This window comes from Rattus rattus, chromosome 4 (genome assembly GCF_011064425.1).
Source record: "Rattus rattus isolate New Zealand chromosome 4, Rrattus_CSIRO_v1, whole genome shotgun sequence".
NCBI classification, from domain to species: Eukaryota; Metazoa; Chordata; class Mammalia; order Rodentia; family Muridae; genus Rattus; species Rattus rattus.
The window spans coordinates 50,212,960-50,231,617 of NC_046157.1; the positions used below are offsets into that span (position 1 = coordinate 50,212,960).

At 40.6% G+C, this 18,658-nt stretch overlaps 1 protein-coding gene across 1 annotated transcript in view; it reads right to left on the reverse strand.

The window, feature by feature from the left end:
* Window positions 1-18,658, reverse strand: part of Ttc3 (tetratricopeptide repeat domain 3) — a 99,392-nt gene that overhangs the window by 41,205 nt on the left and 39,529 nt on the right. Inside the window, exons 14-25 of the mRNA XM_032900389.1 lie at window positions 18,429-18,555; window positions 17,250-17,313; window positions 13,178-13,238; window positions 12,865-12,949; window positions 10,782-10,916; window positions 10,043-10,123; window positions 7,407-7,519; window positions 5,800-5,920; window positions 3,927-4,049; window positions 2,812-2,913; window positions 1,677-1,769; window positions 1,052-1,116 (exon numbers count right to left, since the gene is read on the reverse strand). Of these exons, the coding sequence (XP_032756280.1) occupies window positions 1,052-1,116; window positions 1,677-1,769; window positions 2,812-2,913; window positions 3,927-4,049; window positions 5,800-5,920; window positions 7,407-7,519; window positions 10,043-10,123; window positions 10,782-10,916; window positions 12,865-12,949; window positions 13,178-13,238; window positions 17,250-17,313; window positions 18,429-18,555 (1,170 nt within the window). The remainder of the gene's footprint in view (window positions 1-1,051; window positions 1,117-1,676; window positions 1,770-2,811; window positions 2,914-3,926; window positions 4,050-5,799; window positions 5,921-7,406; window positions 7,520-10,042; window positions 10,124-10,781; window positions 10,917-12,864; window positions 12,950-13,177; window positions 13,239-17,249; window positions 17,314-18,428; window positions 18,556-18,658) is intronic.

Here is an 18,658-nt window from a genome sequence, read left to right on the forward strand (position 1 = left end):
TATTCTCCATAAAAGTCAGGACACTTTAATAATCAGAACCTGTTCTTAACTTCTGTTCAAATCAAAACCTATTGATCTATAACATCAATTCAGTCAAAATAAGAAACTTATTTCATGAGAACAGAACCTCAATTATTAAATGACACCTAACTAAAGGTGCCATCCCTAACCACTCCGATACTGAGTCCAGGTATACAGACTACAGCACAGTCAATGCAAAAGCAAACGTCCTCTGCGAGGACACATGTTTAACCTCTCATCACAAAGCCAGGTCTCACAGGAAACCAGTTATGCCCCACTACGTAATGGCGTGGTTGATGTGGCACAGTGAAAATATTCCCACAAGTAATTCTGTTCACCTTTTCCTCTGCTTTCTCTTGGTCACAAATGACACTAGTAAAAGAAGAATCACTCTTTAGAATGAAAAGATGCAGGACAAGAGAAAGAAAAAAGGACTGGAATTATCTGGACTGAATAAGGTGCCTCACAGAGGTGAGTAGTGACACACATACTGAGAATGTCCAGGTAAGAACTAGTGATTGGCTCAAAATGTCCGCCGAAAAAAATGAAACATGTTTAAAATGCCTTGGAATTAAAGGTAAAACGTCCAAAAAAGAAATAGACCATTTCCACCCAAGTGCCCAATCTGTTTACCAAACATCACAACAAGAAATGGCTTAATTTCAAGCATCAATCACTAAATGATTCTGGTTCAAGTTTAGCCTAGTTCCTTTAGTTTTAAGAATACACAAAATCATTTTCAAATATTTGTTTTGTATGCACAACTTTAAAAAACAGAATAAAGAAACTTAAATTACTATAATTATATTCTACAAGATATCATAAAACTACTGTTTGATGTTAAAAGTCTTACCTAGAGACAGGAAGGAGGAGAGGGTGAGAAGCCATGCAGGTGATGTTAAGATTCTGCTCTGTGTATTTACAGGTTGTTATTAATGTTCTCAAGAGATGGATGGTACCGGGCTTTGTATGTTTAAGTGGACAATTATATCTTACCAATTGGGTCAAAGGTTTAAAAAAAGAGTCTTACCTAGAACATTTCTGTTTCAGAACAGGTCTTGAAGGAGCCTTTTCTTTTACGACCTTGTGTTCAAACTTAAAATAAAACAAAGACATCTAAGATTTTTCTCATTCTTCCATGGTACAAAACACAAAACACAGGTAATAAGCACTTCAGAAGCACACACCACCAATGCTAACTGATAGAACAGTAGAGAGACTCTCACCCACACAGAAGCTCAGGAAGCTTTAACAAAGTAATTTACTGAAAAGTGGAACAGGACAGGAGACACTTTAGGAAGAAGTTTTTAAAAATTGCAACCAAGCAAAAAAACAATAAACGCTAAGTGTTCTCACAGCTACTGACTGCTGTTACCCCAGGCTGCAAAATTCAAAATAACCTAAGGCACCCTTCCTGCTCCCTAAAGTCCACATCCCCAACAATACCCAAAAGTTTGAGGGGTTTCAATCAGAGAGCAAAACCAGTGTAACTAGAATGCAAACCGCTCTGCCCAGTGTCACTGACTGAGAACGCCTCACTGCAACGCACACCGTAACATCCCTGCCTTCTTAAAGACGGGATCCACACCACACAAGTCCACACACTTAAGCTGTGTCTCATCAGCTTTGTGAAGCAACCTTTACTAGACACTTACTTCACATTTAACTTGGCCACCACTGCTAAAGATGATAATCTTAGAAATGATTCCTTCACAGTCAGGGGTGAGACAAATTCCTTGTAGAAAATCCTTTTTGAATTAAAAGGAAAAAAAGATTATGTTTACAGTAGATAAACGTATACATGTACACCATTAAATCCACAAAGGATTGTGAAATGACAGTACAGCCTCCTTCAGTAAGCCCTAAAGTTCATCTAAGAAGATTATATATTCTGAGTGTGACTTGCTTTGTCAAAGGCAAATGAGCTCACATGACATGAGCCATGTCACAGCAGCAGCTCTGTCCCTCCCTTCAGGGACAGGCCATTGCACTTCCCTACTAAGACAAGAACACGTCCAGAGAAAGCCTTGTTCAACTTGCTTTCAGAAACAGAGATCATGGCACACAGAACACAGCTGCCACTGTTCCACCCTGATCAACAACTGAAAGCTTTAAATCATATAATCAGGAGATTAGATTTCTCAGTAAAGACAGTCAGGGAACACTGGTGGAGGGAGGGCATTTAGATTCCATGGCAGCTTGAGGTACAGCCTCCTCCTAGTCACATAGGAGCTGACTCCCTAACTTCAGTAATTCCTCCTGATGAGTTATAGCAATCTCCCCAAGATTATAGTTAAGTTATAGTTATCGCCCCAAGAGCGATTTGAAAGGTTTCCTTAAATCCACAGATAATACATACCAGATGTATAATGTATTAATGCAGATTAGACCATAAACTTACACCTTCTTTCCAGGGTTCTGAATAATTGCAAGCACCCCGCATGGGAACCAACAGTACACGTTTTACCTGTCCAGTCTTTGTCCATCAATGCTGTCTGGCCATAACTGGACGGTCTCAGAGAACTAACACTGTAGCGTATAACCAAGATACAGGGTGAGGAAAGCGAGTGCGGAGACATTTCCTTTGGTTACAATGGCAAAATGCAGAAGCTAAGTACCTGCCTTCCAGTCACAGGGAATGTAAACACACACTTTCCTGCCTTGTCACTACTGCTATGGAAAACCTTCTAATTCTAGGTGCAATCCCAGGGAGGAAATACACACTTCTTAAAGACTTTTTAAAAAGGTTTTCAGAGTAAAATAATGCAAAAACACAACTTTATGCCTTACCTTGTCAATTTTATCATTAAAAGTTGTTGTTTTTAACTTTTTCCAGCAGTTCATATGAAATTCTACTTTACAGTATTGGCAACAGCTAATTCGTATAAAACCCTGGGATTTAAAGAAAATATACATTTAAAAAAGTCTATACCAACACATTCATAATAGTATCCACTGAAATAACTAGAAATCTTATCTTCACCAACAGATACGAGGCATAATATTTCTGTATGGTGTGATACACTCTACTTCCCAAATGCCTGGCTATGCTGTGAGAGAACTTGACTCTCACTTTTACAGTAGGAAGGTGGCTGTCCCTCCTAATGTACCAAATGTCAGATAAACATCATTTCATCTGACCTACATCTGCTACCTCCTTTTCTTCGTCCTCCTTCTTTTTAGATTTATTTATCTATTTATTATATATGAGTACAGTGTCGCTGTCTTCAGACACTCCAGGAGAGAACATCAGATCTCATTACAGATGCCACCATGTGGGTGCTGGGATTTGAACTCAGGACCTCTGGAAGAGCAGTCAGTGCTCTTAACCATTGAGCCATCTCTCCAGCCTGGTTTAAGGGTTTTGAGACAACATTCCATTGCGTAACTCAGCAGGTTTTGACCTTGCAACACTTTTGACTTAGCCTCCAAGAAACCACGATTTCAAGTGAGGGGGCCACTTAACCACTGGGTCATCTCTCCAGCCCAGGCTTCTACTACCTTCCCAAGTAAACTAATAAATCATTCAGATACGCAACACGTTTGCCCTCAGTTAGGTCTCTACAGGATAATTATCTAGAGGATAATTTGGGACTAAATGGCCTTTAAATTCCAATTTTACAACATATTTAAAATGTAATGACTCAGAGGATACAATCATTTTGCTTCCTATGTTTCAGTGGCTACAGAGAAAATGGAGCCAGCTAGCCAGCTTTCTCAGGTTACCAGACAACTCTTATCATTAGCTATGGTTCCTCTGGTTTCCATGTGTGATAACAGAGAGCTTCAGGGGAGGAAAGGGGACATAAGAGTGCTACCGAGCAAGAGCACCCTGAGCCTCCCTGCAGAGAACCACCTCTGAGTTCCTTCTGAGATGCTATGGGAAATGTAAGTTCACTATTTACCTTGAAGTCTGGGTCAGTTAGGTAAATCTGGATTTTGGAAAACCCACGGCACTTCTGATAGCAACAAACAGCATCCGGCACAGGGGGAAACTTGCATTCTTCAACAAACTTCTCTAACATCACCTAAACAGAATAAAGAACAATGGCACACACTGTCCCAACACTCATGTGCCAACAAAACTGTCTATACAGGCTTGGGGACGTTATCTTCAGCAGCTACACTTTTGTAGCCATGGACTGTCGCTTTACAATTACAGCTTAGAAATCTCTGTCAGGATTGACAGGGCTTATAGAAGGTAGAGCGGCCTCAGGACGGCCCTCTGCACATCACTTCACCTGGAATCAGCACTCCTGCCTGCCCTCTAAGCCCCTTTGCACTTGTACTTGTTGATCCTGAGGCCACCGAGACCCATGCCATGTCTGTATCCCCACAAGATCTTACTGGGTTTTGTGAACTCACCAACCCTTGGTGCTGCTCTTCACTGACAGCTTTGCTGAGCTATAACTGCTATACCAGATAATTCATATAGAGTACAGTAATATATTCAAATTTATGTGTTCTATCTTATCGTGATTTCAAGGTTCGTCCTCCTGGTGACATGTGCCAGTGCCTTTTATTCATCTGTTCCTCATGTGACACACTAGTCATTCCTGCCTTCAGCATACTTTAATTTGTACAAATCTGTCTGTGTTTTGTGATTGTGAACATGCGCCATGTGTGTGCCTGTGCTGCACAGCTCAGAAGACATCATTAGATACCTGGAATGGAGTTCAGGATGGTTGTAACCTATCATGTGGGGCTGAGAATTGAGCCTGAATCCTCCAAAGGCAACAAATGCTCTTACTCACTGGGCCATGGCTCTAGATCCCATCCCTCAGGCTATTATTATAGACTGGCATAGCTGTTCAGACATCAAGTGCTTTTGAAAACATTTTCCTTTGTGCATATTGAGGTACAAAATGGCTGTATCATACAGTAACTGTATCCAGCATCCTAAGGGATTGTCAGGCTACTCCACTACAGCAGATTTACTGTTTATATTAGACCTGCAATGCATAAGGGGCTCTGTATTCCTATGTCCTTGCTACAGCCTGGTAGGTGCCAAGTGGCATTTTCCTCTGGTTTTCATTCGTATTTCCCTGAAACTGACAGTGTGATAACTGGTCACATTAATAGTTCCTAGGCAAAAATATCTCTTAAAATCCTATGTACTTCTTCAATTTTTTTTTTAAAGATTTATTTATTTTTATTTATATGAGTACACTGCAGCTGTCTTCAGACATACCAGAAGAGGGCAACAGATCCCATTACAGGTGGTTGTGAGCCACCATGTGGTTGCTGGGATTTGAACTCAGGACCTCTGGAAGAGCAGTCAGTGCTCTTAACTGCTGAGCCATCTCTCCAGCCCCTTCATTATCTTCTTACTGAGTTTTAAAAGTTAATTGTGATTCACCCACAATCAAGTTCTAAGAGCATTTGGGCACTGACTACAAATAATGCACTCGTTTACAAAATGCACATGTGATTAAGTCTTTCTGGATTCACTAATGAAACCTTTTGGCCCTCAACATGACGCTGATTTCCTGTGTTCTCAGTTAAGCACTGCCATCCTGACACCTAGGTGCAGCAATTCTGTTCACTGTACCCAGCTCTGTTGCATCCTTGTGCTCATCACCTGAACCATCACCCTTCATGTGTGAACAGGAATGATCGCAGGACTGACTGCCTTAAGGAAAACTGACAATAAGCAAAAGGCAGGAGGCTAGCACCCAGAGGCGTGCACAGAGTTCTGCTACCTCTGTCCTCTAGTCCTAAGTCTTCCTGCAGATAGTCTCGCAAGCCAAAATGGAATACTTGAACAAGTAAAGTTACCTTGACCTTTTCTGGCTTAGATTCTTCAATAATCACATTACTTGTGGGCCAAGTTAGAATTCCAGGGAGACGACAAATTAAAGTTTTTGCTTTTTCAAAGTGATTAAGAGCTTCGAGAAATCTAAAGAAATAATTGAGAAGAAAGGAGATATTAATGATGTGACATAGTATTTTATTCCACAGTAATTTACCAAGATCTCAAGCCTGCTGCAAAGACCACATAGAATACATCAATAGACATGGCTATCCAATGTCATTCATTTTCTATTCTACATAACTAAGACACTATTGCTATTTGTCACAGAAATGTAACAGAGTACATATCTGTCCTGGAATCCTCTACATCCCTGATCCCCATTAGACACTCACTAGAAGCTAAAAGAACTTTCTTTAGTTTTAAAAATCTGCAAAGAAGGTGTAGGTACACACTGTGCCAGAGAACCTAACATCATAAAAGGTCTTCTGAAAAGAAAAGGTTTAAGGTAGTTAGGTATTACAGAGGATACTCTTCTTCTCCTCCTATAGAATAATCTAGAATAATCCAAAAGTCCAAAACAGCAAAGCAACTGCAGGATCTGGACAGACAGACATCTGAGGATCTGCTTTGCTGACACGAAGACCTAAGTTCAGATTACAGCACATGTCCAGTGCAGCAGCACAAGCCTATAACCCCTGTGTTATGGAGAGGGAAGGGATGGAGGGAGTCCATAGACCCTAGGCCGAATGGCTGGCCCAGATTAGCTAAAACAGCAAGCTCTCGGTCACTGGCGGACTGCCTCAGACACTGAAGCAGAAGGGCCAGAAAGACTGATGGCTTGCAGGACAGAGGCACCTCACCCAAGGCCTGGTGACCGGAGTCTTACACCTGGAACCCATGTGAATGTGTGGACGCGCAGAGTGTGACAGGGTCTGCCCTAAGGTCACCTGAGGTGTTGTAACACACAGTCTGCATATATAGACAATAACAATTAATTAAAGAGATATGGTGGAGCTGGGTGGGGTGATGTATGCTTTTAATCCCAGCAACTATGAGGCAGGTGCATCACTATGTTCAAATCCTGCCTGATTTACACATCAAGTTCTGGGACTCTATATTGAGACCCTAGAAACCTATATAAAAAAAGGTGTGCGCGCGCGCGCGCGCGCGCGCGCGTGTGTGTGTGTGTGTGTGTGCGCGCGCGCGCGTGCAGAGACAGTGGTTAAGAGGACCACAGTTCAGTTCTCAGCATCCAAGTGGCAGCTCACAACCAACTACAGCTGCAGAGGACCTGACGCCCTCTTTTGGTCTCCTCAGGAATTGCACGAGTGAGGTACTGAATCACACGCAGGCAGAATATCCATACACATAACATACACATCTTTAGCCCAGCGTGATGGTACACACATTTAAATCAACAGCACTCAAGAAGCAGAGGAAGGCCAGACAGATTTACATAAAGGGACCGTCTTTTCATGCAACAACAACAAATAGAAGGAAAATAGAGCCATCTCACCGACATGTGTGCACGGCAAATATCCCAACCAACACCCGGCCAAATCCCCTTATATAAAAAGAACTAATCATCAGAGAGATCATCAATTTTATGTTTCCTAGAGTTTCTACTAACCTGTTTTTTTTCAAATATACTTTTCCTATTCCACAGTAGGCCAAGCAGTCAAGCCCCTCATTGGGATAGTGTTCGATGATCCTCTTAAACTGGTTTTCGGCTTCAGACAGTTCCTTCAAAGGCAGCAAGAACAGTCACTTACATGAGAGTCTGCAACAGACTATCTCACAGGAGATTCTTGTCTAACATTTAGAAAAATACCTATGTATCAAAAAGTTCCTATTGCAAATTTTACCTTCTTGATTTCATTTTCTTATAACTTGTATGTGTCACTCATGGAAATTCAAGGGAAACCACAAAAGCAATCTTGCTGAGAACAAACTGCTAATCAACAGACATTTACTAATATGCACAGGTCAGCTTTCACTGCAGCAGCTGTGAATTCATGGTGTAAAACGGCTAATTTGGGTACAAAGACAGCATGACATATATGGTAGTAAGTGCTGCTCCCCTGGAAGAACTGCCACTCCAATGACACTGGTATGATGCTTTACAGGTTGAGAAAAGCACTTGTGTTAAACACTGCTCCATGATAAAAACTTAGTGACTTAAGAGTCTACTCATAGCATTCTCAACAAGGGACATCTCTGTGCTTCAGATACATTAAAAACCCTAAGATCTATAGTGAGAAGTAGTAACCACACTGTGACTGAAGAGAAAGTGAGGACAATTTGGCCCCTGCTACTCTGAGGCCTGTTCCAAAGGAGGCTGCCAAGGCAGGCTGCACACAGGCTTCCATGGAGTGACTACTCTTCAAGATGGTTTCCAGGGGGAGTTAATGGACAAGGGTATGTGGTAAGAACAAAACGCATTGCACATATGCATGAAAATCCTAAAGAATTAAAACTATTATTTAGTTTTTTGAAAAAAAGAGTAAGAAATGCCAATCTGGTGAACATCTTCTGAATGTGTATGTACTTGGATAATATTTTCATCAGCTTCATTATTTTACAGTAAATCACAGATGAAACTTCAACTTTGAAGTCTTGATTCCAACTATCTATAAGATAGGAATTAATGGGAGGCAATCTTTGCTGTCATGTTAAGAACAAGGATACAACCTTAGGCACCATGAACCCTTGGAAATGAATCATGAATTCTGATTTTAATTAAGTGGTAATTTAAGGGAAACTTAAGGCCTGGGTTGGCAGGAAGGATATATTACATGGGTTGGTATATGAGGCCACTCTTGGAGGCATGTCCTATCTGCAGCCCCAGAGCCACATGCAAACAAGGACAGCTAAAAATACACCCACATATAAAATTATAAAATTACCCAACATATTGTGAGGGTTTTTTTTTTAACGATTTATTTATTTATTTTACATATGTGAATACACTGTCATCTCTTCAGACACACCAGAAGAGGCACCAGATCCCATTACAAATGGTTGTGAGCCACCATGTGGGTGCTAGGAATCAAACTCAGGACCTCTGGAAGAGCAGTCAGTGTTCTTAACAACCGAGCCATCTCTCCAGCCCCAAACTATGAGATTTTTAAAACTTGATTCCTTGCTGCAATGTCAAAAAATAAAAATAAAAAAAATAAAAAAGCTGATCTTATTTGTAAGCATTTCAGCCTCACATAAAACTACAAACCACGGAAACTAAGACTAAGAAACCAAATAACACTCTAAGTAAACATGCCAGGGAAGCACAAAGGGCAAAGGTCACAAAACCCAAGGGAGTGACTCCACATACACACTCATGGGAAGCTCACCTCAGGAAGCAATCCCACACTCACGGACCCACTGCCCAGTGAACAAGATCATTTCCATGTTTCATTTTCTCATGAAACATTACACTACAATACTAACAAGTTCTCCAGGCCCATTCTACTTTCTTTTGGTTTTACTTTAGTTTTTTTCAAGACAGGGTTTCTCTGTGTAACAGCCCTGGCTGTCCTGGAACTTACTTTGTAGAAGCTGGCCTCGAACTCATAGATCCACCTGCCTCTACCTCCCAAGTGCTGGGATCAAAGACGTACACTACCACCCAGGCCCACTCTACCTTCTATCCACTGTACACAATGGTTATTCATGTGATCTGGAGATGGTCTGGGGTACTTTTACTAGTACAGTTTACATACTTAGATATCCACAAGTAATGTACTAGTTTACAGAAATAAACAGAACAACAGACTCACAATGATGTCTTGCTCCTCCTTGCCCTTTCTCCTGGCATTACATTTTTGAAATCTACCTCTTCTGTATGTAAAATGTAGACTCCTAGAAATTGCCAAGTATAGCTTTTTCTCTACCAGGAATGCAAAGAAAATGTTTATTTCTTGAAGACCAGGTCTTATTCCAGGCAGGTCTCAAACTTATGACTCACCTAGTTTTGTTCCCATACTGGGATTATAGCCATGAATCAAACTTAACTCTTAAACAAGCCACCCATCAATTCTCACTGGTATTTGAAGCAGAGAGGGGGAGGATAGCAAGCTTGAAGCCAAACTCAGCAGAGGACAAGACCTTGCTCAATGCCCACAATCCCACCAAAAAAAAAAAAAAAAAAAAGTTGAACTCAGCTGTTTTAGGCTTTTAAGAAAGAAATGAGCCCAAATTAGAGAACAATTTCCAAATACCTTCCACATTCAATATCGTATTTCAGTCGTTTCTCTGTTTACAGCTTACCTCAGGTCGTCCTATTCCAAGGAGAGAAACAGCAAGTCCATAGACTACTAATACATAATTAATCATGGCCAGGTTCAATTGCTGTCAATAAAAACACACTAGTTAATAACCCGAACACAATCCTGTCCACTCAGCATCACAATAACTTCCTAGCTACAACAGGTACATAAGGACATCTTCCTGACAGAGCGATGAATTAGAAATATGTCTGCAGAATAAGCTGTACTACGGCTTTTCACTATTTACCACTCAGAGTGTCGTGAGGCACGGTTCATAATGGACTAGGAAGGCTGTAATCTTTTGCATGTAATATGGCTTGGAGACAGACTGAAGTGCCTGCACTTACGACCTTGCTGACAGGAGTCTAAATCCTGAACTTGGCAAAGGTTGGGGGTTCTGAGAGATCTATTACATAGAGAAGGAGTGAGCACATGGACCATATACTAACTGGGAGTGCTACTCGCCTCCCACACCAGAGGAGTCACCTAATCACTCAGGTCTAGGGTACACTGTACAAGTTAAACCCATCTGAGATATATTACTGTCACTAAAGAAGTTACAGTCCTTGACAGGAGAGATACTCAGCAGTTAGGAGCACTGGATGCTCTACCAGAAGACCCAGGTAACGAATGTCTGTTGCAGGGATCAGACAACTTCATATATACATATATGTAACACCAATGTACATAAAATAAATATAAACTATGAAAAATAAGACATTACAGTGTACCAAGCTTACCTTTATTTTCTGAGGATCTAAGCCATTGAGTAACTCTGTAAAGGCCTGGGCAGCACTGCGGCAGCGCTGCTCCAACAAGGCCGTGTACCCATCCTGAATCAAGCTTCTTAACATTTTCATGATGTTAGCAAAATCCTGTGGGAAAATGCATGAGTTCAAACTTGTATCTTGTTAGTTTAAGACGTAAGACAGTAAGTTCATCAGTAATGAGAAATTTTTCAAAAAAATGAGTTATACTTATTTTGTATGTAGGTGGGTGCAACTGTCATTCCAGGACTATAGAGGTCAAAGGAAACCCTGAAGGAGTCACTTCTCTATACCCTGAGCTATCCCACTGGTGTGACCAGTAACATTTTATAAACGACAGGCAAACTCTCCAATGTCCCTGTACCATGAAATCCTTTCTCAGCAACAGAGTTTTAAAAGGTTCTGTGGCACACCTTACCCTGATCTGTGTCAACTGACAAGAAGGGCAGCTCATTCTGCTAGATCTTGTTTATTTTTCTAGGCCTAGCACTGTATTTTGAAGTTTTAACAACATACCAAGACAACCACTTCCATGGGTGAAGTTCTGTAGTTGGGGCTAAAACAATTAGGATACATGAGCAATCAAGCAATTTTTCTCAGATTTTTAACAACAGTCACCCTGACCTAAAACAGTTATAAGCAAAAGGTGGCTATTTCAAGTTTTAGCTCTAGTCCTGATTAACATGTACCTAACTATAACCAGACAAAACCATAAGGATAGAGATCAGTAAGTTGAACTCAAAAGGAAAGACAAGAAACTAGAATTAAAGGCACCTTTGTACAATTACACCTTAAGTCTGATGATATATGCTATCACACAAGCTTATTATTTAACTGCATAGCAATGGGTGTAAGTTATACAGTCCCACACAGATCGGAGGAGTAAGGAGTACAGGAAGTCATGTATGCATGAGCTAGTCAGTGGGAGAGAAAAGACAAGACTTTTAGTGTGATGTTTCAAACAAATCACCAAACGACCTCATTCCATCAGAGAGGCTGTGGTGCCACACAAGTTTCCTAATGATTTCTACCCAATAAATCAAGTGTAAGAGAACCCACTCTTGAAATACCCAAGAAAAAGAACAGCTTTTGTAGAAACTTGATGCTTGCTACAGTATTAAAGATACAATGTAAAACTATATTTAAGATATGAACTTAGTATAAAAATATGGTATTATCCCCAAAATATCCTTCATCTGCTTTGGACGAATTGATCCAAGTTTAATTGTTCTCTTACTTGAGAAAACAAACCAATAGAGCAAGACAATTTTATTGGAAATTATTTCCCACAATACAACCCAACTTAGATTCTCTGTACTGGATGTTTCCAATGAGCAGGCTGAACTTTCTTACCACAGACTTGAATTTCTCATCACAGTGAAGAGCTCTACTATAAGCATGCTGACTGAACAAACTAGGCCTGAGGGACTGTAGTGACTATTTAAAGAGTTTTCCTATCTTCAAATTTTACTGCCTGTTTCAGTCCTCTAGGGTTTTTAGGCTCAATAAGATCAATTAGCATACAACTGAATCTGTTAGAAGTTCTAAACTTGCCTTGTGTGCAAACAACTAGAAACTTGTTTTAGTCATTTACAAGGTTTGTTATGTAGATCTAAAATAACCAATTTTTAATTGACATATTGAAAAAAATAGCCTTAGCCACTTTAAAATGCCATTTAAAAAATTTTTTTGGGGGGATCGGGATTTAGCTCAGTGGTAGAGCGCTTGCCTAGCAAGCGCAAGGCCCTGGGTTTGGTCCCCAGCTCCGAAAAAAAGAAAAAAAAATTATTATTATTTTTTACTTTTTCATTTTACATCCCACTACTGCCCACTTTTTTACTATATAACTTAAAAGAATTTGTATGCAAAGTTTACTTCATGTAGGACATTTATCTATCTGACTCATGTTAAATCATTCAGAAGTGGTGGCAGGCAAAATGAAACTATAAGCAATTATCTATCTTATTAAATACTTAAAAAATATTTGAAGCTAGTGGTATTACTATTAAATCTTGGGGAAACAATTTGCTCTTTCTACAGAAAAAACCTCTCTTACCTGGTGTGCAGCTCTGGAAGATTTTGAAAATTGTTTCTCCAAAATGCTTTTCAAATCTACTTGTAAAGTCACTTGAGAATTAGAACTGAAGGAGAAAAAAAGCATGCATTGTAAAACATTGTCAGAATAAAGCAGATCTACTCACATAAAGAAATGAATGCATCTATGAATATCACTTCAAATACTGAGTAAACAGGGAAATCACCCAGTTTTCTCAACAGAAATAGTCAACATGCTGCCTCTTCCCTGAATTACAAGTCTAAATCCAAGGCAGTCACCATGAAAATCCCTACAAAATTAGAGAAGAACCAACCTGGGCTTTTCTGATTCATTGTTCCGTGACTTTTGTTTTCCTTTATGTCTTGGAGGCTGACCTGTGAACATAAAAGTATTTGTTCCTGAAACCTATACATAAAACTTCCAAGACTATGAGTAAATATAAAAGAACATATTAACTGGACTGCAAGAAAACCACACCTAAGCTGGAATAAGACAGTCAGAGATCCTGCAGTGTCTGTGAATACAACTACAAATATGTCAGGACAAGCTGGTGATGGTGCAGGGCTGTAAGGACATACTAAAATTAGGATGGTTATTCTCTGAGTCTGTAGAAAAGAGACATAGGCAACAGTTCCTGTTCTCAGGTGGTTTTTAACTAGACTAGAAGGAACACCAATAACTTTAGTAAGCAAACCATTACCAAAATAAAATAAAATAAATAAAAAGACACTAAGTTGCCACTGATACATTAATTCCACTCTAAGTCTTGTAAGGGGGAAAATCATATTAGCTGGAATATACTGTAAAAGCTGTTTGGTTTCAAGAATAAATCATGACTTTGACAAACTACTCCAACCAAGATTGGCATTCACTTCAGAAACACTAAGTAGAAATGCTATTCAAAGGCAGCATGTGAGTGCAGAAACGGGCTACAAGGTAGACATTAGGGTCGAGTTACAGATCCCTATTCTGTAAGCCAGTCTGTATTCCACTGGCAGAAGAAAGTCACTGCTTCTTTGGGGTGTCTGAAAGTGACATTCTTACAGCTGTGTTAGAGGGCAGTATGGCAAGAGGGACGGACAGGGTGTGTGTGATAGAAAGTGGAGAGATGGCAACAGGCTTGCCGGATAAAGAGAATCTTGATATCTTCAAACATAAAAACAGGGAAAAGCAGAATTCTGGTTTCATCTTCTGTAATGCTTAGATTTATTTCTTTTTATTTTATATGTGTTTTGCCTACATGTACACCATGGGTGCCTAGTTCGAGTGGTTGTCAGAAGGTGTTGACATTCCTGGAAGTGGAGTTACCAATGGTTATGGGTGCTGGGAACTTGACTTCTGCTGTGTGAGCATGGACAAAACTATCAAAGCCTAATTCTGTGGTCTCAAGTATTTCCCCTGAATATAAATGATGATGGATGGACAAGACTTAAATTATTTACTCATGCTACCTAATAACAACATATTACAAATTTTAAAGTGTGGTCCTCAAGGTGTTTTACACACTGTTAGACTGCATTAGGTAAGAAAACAGCCTGAATTCTTAACATGTCAACCATGTGGAAACTGCTAGCACTAAGTGACTAGATATATAAAAATGGAGCCCAAGAGAAGATGGAACTGCAGGCAGGAAAGACAAATGGATGATAAAAGCCAAACCATTGAAAAGAAAAACCAACAAACAAGGGAAGAAAAGGGAATGATAGGATATGAGAAATGGCAAAGCCAACAATCCCGTGTCGAAAACCCTGAAAGGAACAGCACAGAAGCCTGGGGTAAGTAACTGTTGAGTCACAAAATCTATGTTTTCAGATTCAGTTGTCAAAAGCAGAGATTTTTTTTTTTTGGTTCTTTTTTTTTCGGAGCTGGGGACCAAACCCAGGGCCTTGCGCTTCCTAGGCAAGCGCTCTACCACTGAGCTAAATCCCCAACCCAAAAGCAGAGATGTATACATTCTGTTTTAGGAAGATCTTCATCAAGATACAATCCAAAGGGATATCCAGACACACATGAAGCATGCACACCCACACCTCATCTACCAATGAAGCACATGCAATTAACGAACACACTTAAACCAAGCCAAGTTATCCAAAAGTGAAAGCACTGGTATGATCTGAATGCACTGCTCTGTGCAAGTCAAGTGCTGAAAATTTAGTATTGGAAGTATTGGACCCTTCAAGGTATTGATCAGACCACAGATGACATCACACCTTCTGAGGATGCCCTGAATAGATGCCTTTCCCCTTTTACATGTGAGCACACAACAAGAATATAGCCATCTATGACCACGAAAAGTGCTTCATTAGACACTGAATCTGCTAGGAACAGGGCACTGGGCTTCTTGCATACAGAAATAAATACCTAGTTTGTAGAATTTTTGTTATAGTGCCCCAAATGAACAAACATCTTTTCCCAACAAGGTAAAATCATCCCTAAACAGAGCCAAAAGTAGATAAATGTTCTGATACGAGAAGAACAAATAGTACTTTTTATGTATAAAAGGCAAATCAAAGCTTGTCCAGGTGGCTCAGGACCATAACCCTAGCATGTAAGAGGGCGAGGCCAACCTTAGTTACAAACTGGGACTATGTCTCAAACACTCAACAGCCATCTCTGTGGTACTAAAACTTTATGAGGGAAGTTAATGAAGGGAGACACACTGACAGGATTCTTGTGGTTAGATGAGATACTAATAAAACTCTCAGCAGTAGGAGACAATGCTCCAAGGACAAGCAATGCATCTTATCTTTACATTACATTTACTGGTTTACAAAGCTTAACTTGTGCTTTTTGTTTAGTGGGTTCCTGTGTGTGTGTGGAGGCCAGCAGTCATCTCTGGTTGTCTTCTTCAGTCATGTTCCTCCACCATTTGAGACAGACTCTCTCATCAAACCTATACTTTGTAGACCCAGCTGAACCGGCTACCCAGTGAACTGCTGTCCCTGCCCACTCCCCCACCCCGAGTAGCAGTACTATAGGCGTGTGCCACTATGCCCGGCTTGCCCACAGGTGCTGGGGATCAGACTCAGGTCCTCCCACTTGTGCAGGAACCACCTTGCAATTTGACAGTTGACTTTGGCTGTCAACCTGACTGGATCTGGAATCAACTAGGAAACAAGCCATTAGAGATACTTGTAAAAGACTTTCTTGATCAGATTTTGTAAAATAAGAAGACTCATCTTAAATGTGGGCATCCCCTTCCTATGGCAGCCAAAAACCACACACACAACAAAAAACCCAAACAAATGAAAAAAGAAAACCAGGAAAAGGCTGTGCTTTTTTTGTTGTTGTTGTTGCTTGCTTCCTGCCAAGCTGGCAACGTCTAGTACTTCACTGTTGCCACCAATGCTGCTAACACCAGTACTACTCATTCACTAACATGAGAATGCCGCTTCTTCAGCGATCCAAGGTCCACAGAAGACAGTGCTTCTCCTGCAATTCTGCGGGGCCTTCAGCTGTAGACAGGGAGTGCTGAGGCACTCAGCCCTGTGGACTGAGCAGCTACTGGGCTCTTAGCTTCCCCGTGTGTAGACAGATGTTGAGTATCCAGACTGTGTCATCTGACTCACGATAATAATAAACCCTGTGGCATTTCTCTTTCCACTAATTCTGCTCCTCTAGGCAACTGAATATACCACTGAGTATCTCCCTAAAACTCTCAACATTGCCTGTTCTTAAAAAAAAAAAATATTCATGTATTTTATATATATGAATATCTGTCTGTGCATACACTTATGCTGCACATATGTCTGCACCATCTGAGTACCCAGTGCCTGACCATGGTCAGAAACAAGTATGGTCCCCTGGAACAGAATTCACTGAAGGGAGCTTGGAACCAAATCTGAGTGCTCCCCAAGAACAAGAAGCACTCTCTGAGCATTCTCACCAGTCCCTCCATGCTTTCCTGAAACATAAACTACTATAAGTTTCCTTTCAAAAATCTACAAGGTGGCAGAACTGGGATGCTCTGAAAATTTTAAGAAAGTGGGACACAAGGCAAAGCCTTTGACATACTGGGTAATCTAGAGGAGCTCTGGGCTTCAGCCTTGTATTCTCTCTCAGCGCTTCCCGCTCTGCGATATGAGCAGCTTGCTTTTATACACACTTATGTCATCGCCACCTACAGCTCTCAGCACAACTAAGCCAACATAGGTCACAGGCTTTATGAACCTTCAGAACCTCGAGCAAACAGATAGGTCTTTTACCTCATCGATAACCCGTCAGGCATGTCACTGGAATGGTGACTGAAAGTATTGTTACTACTTTTCATATTAAATATTACTAGAAGAATCACCATATAAAAGAACCACAATCAAACCAACTGAAGCTTGCATAAACTTTCAGGCAGAGGTTTGGGTAGCAACAACGAGTAAAAGACTACTCACTTGGAGGTGGCAGAAATTCAGGATGACAGTCACAATCGTCCCCCTTCAAAGCCTCATCTGCCACCTGCCCGTGAAAATAAAACTAGTGAGGTTTTTAAAGTCAACACAGCCAAAGAATCAGCAATCACATAAAATTTAACTAGAATATGATAGGATTCACTCAAGACCTAAAAAACACGGCTGGTTATGACCCCTAACTGTACAAACAAGCAAACATAATGATAACTAACAATGAGAACCCAAGAGAAACGGCAATTCTAGAATGACAATCCTCTCTCTGACACTTGGCATGGTGCTTGGTGCAGAGGTTGTTAAACAATGCCTGTGTGCTTCTCCAGCTAACTGAAATGAAACATGCTGGACATTTTCTATATTATCTGCAAAATGACTATATATAGGATTTACACAAATTCCCTTTTCTGCCTATCACCCACCCAACATCACCCCCCTTATTTCGTTCCTCAAATCTGGAAGCCAAACATGAATATAAGTCCAGGTTTGTACACTGCAAGTCTGAGAAAGCTCAGACACTGAGACATTTGATCAAAGTCAGGCTACAGGACTTAGGATATTTAGAAAAAAACCTAAAGCATTAAACTAAGACACTTGCTGAACACAGCACTTAGCTAAGGGCTAGAATCATGGCTGCCAAGGGCAAAAAAAATGACAGAAATACCTTGGGCAAAGGCACCCTCTAGGACCCCAACAACACACAGCAGTTGGGTGGTGGGTTGGCAGAACACCAAGTAACCATCCTCCCACAGACAAGAGATAAGAAAAGGAAAACCTACATCACAGAAAGAAGCAGTGGAGACCCAGGTACTAGACTACATTGTCACTTGTCCTCAGAGACTGGCTGAGAGACAGAAACAGGACATACAGACAGAACTAAGTGGCAAAATAGTATTGGAAAATTAATTTTAAGATAAATAACATGGCAATTGGAAAGTTAATTTTAAGATAAATAACTGTGACTTCAGGGTAAATCATGTGAAATTTAAACATTATTTTTATGTAGCCTATGAGATGGCCATTGACATGAGGTTGCCCAATGTGGGAGAATTATTTTCTTGATATCAACAGACAAAAGGCAAATATGACCAAAACATCTAGCACTGAAGCACCACTGTAAGCAGTGAGCCTGCTCACATTGCAGTCATCAATTTGAGCTAAGCTTACCTTTTGATTCTGATGGCCACCGCCATTTGCCATTCTGTACTTAGTTTTTCTGAAACCTCTTTCTGTTTCCACAAAGTTAAGTGATGTTCTAAAAGCAGGTGCTGATGAGTTTCTAGGTATGTAAGCCCTGGAGGTGATAAACAACACGAGCCGTCATGTCAGTCACGCCTACACTGACGCACAGCCGCAGGGCTTCTTCAGACAGGCTGCACACATAGCTAGCTCCTGGC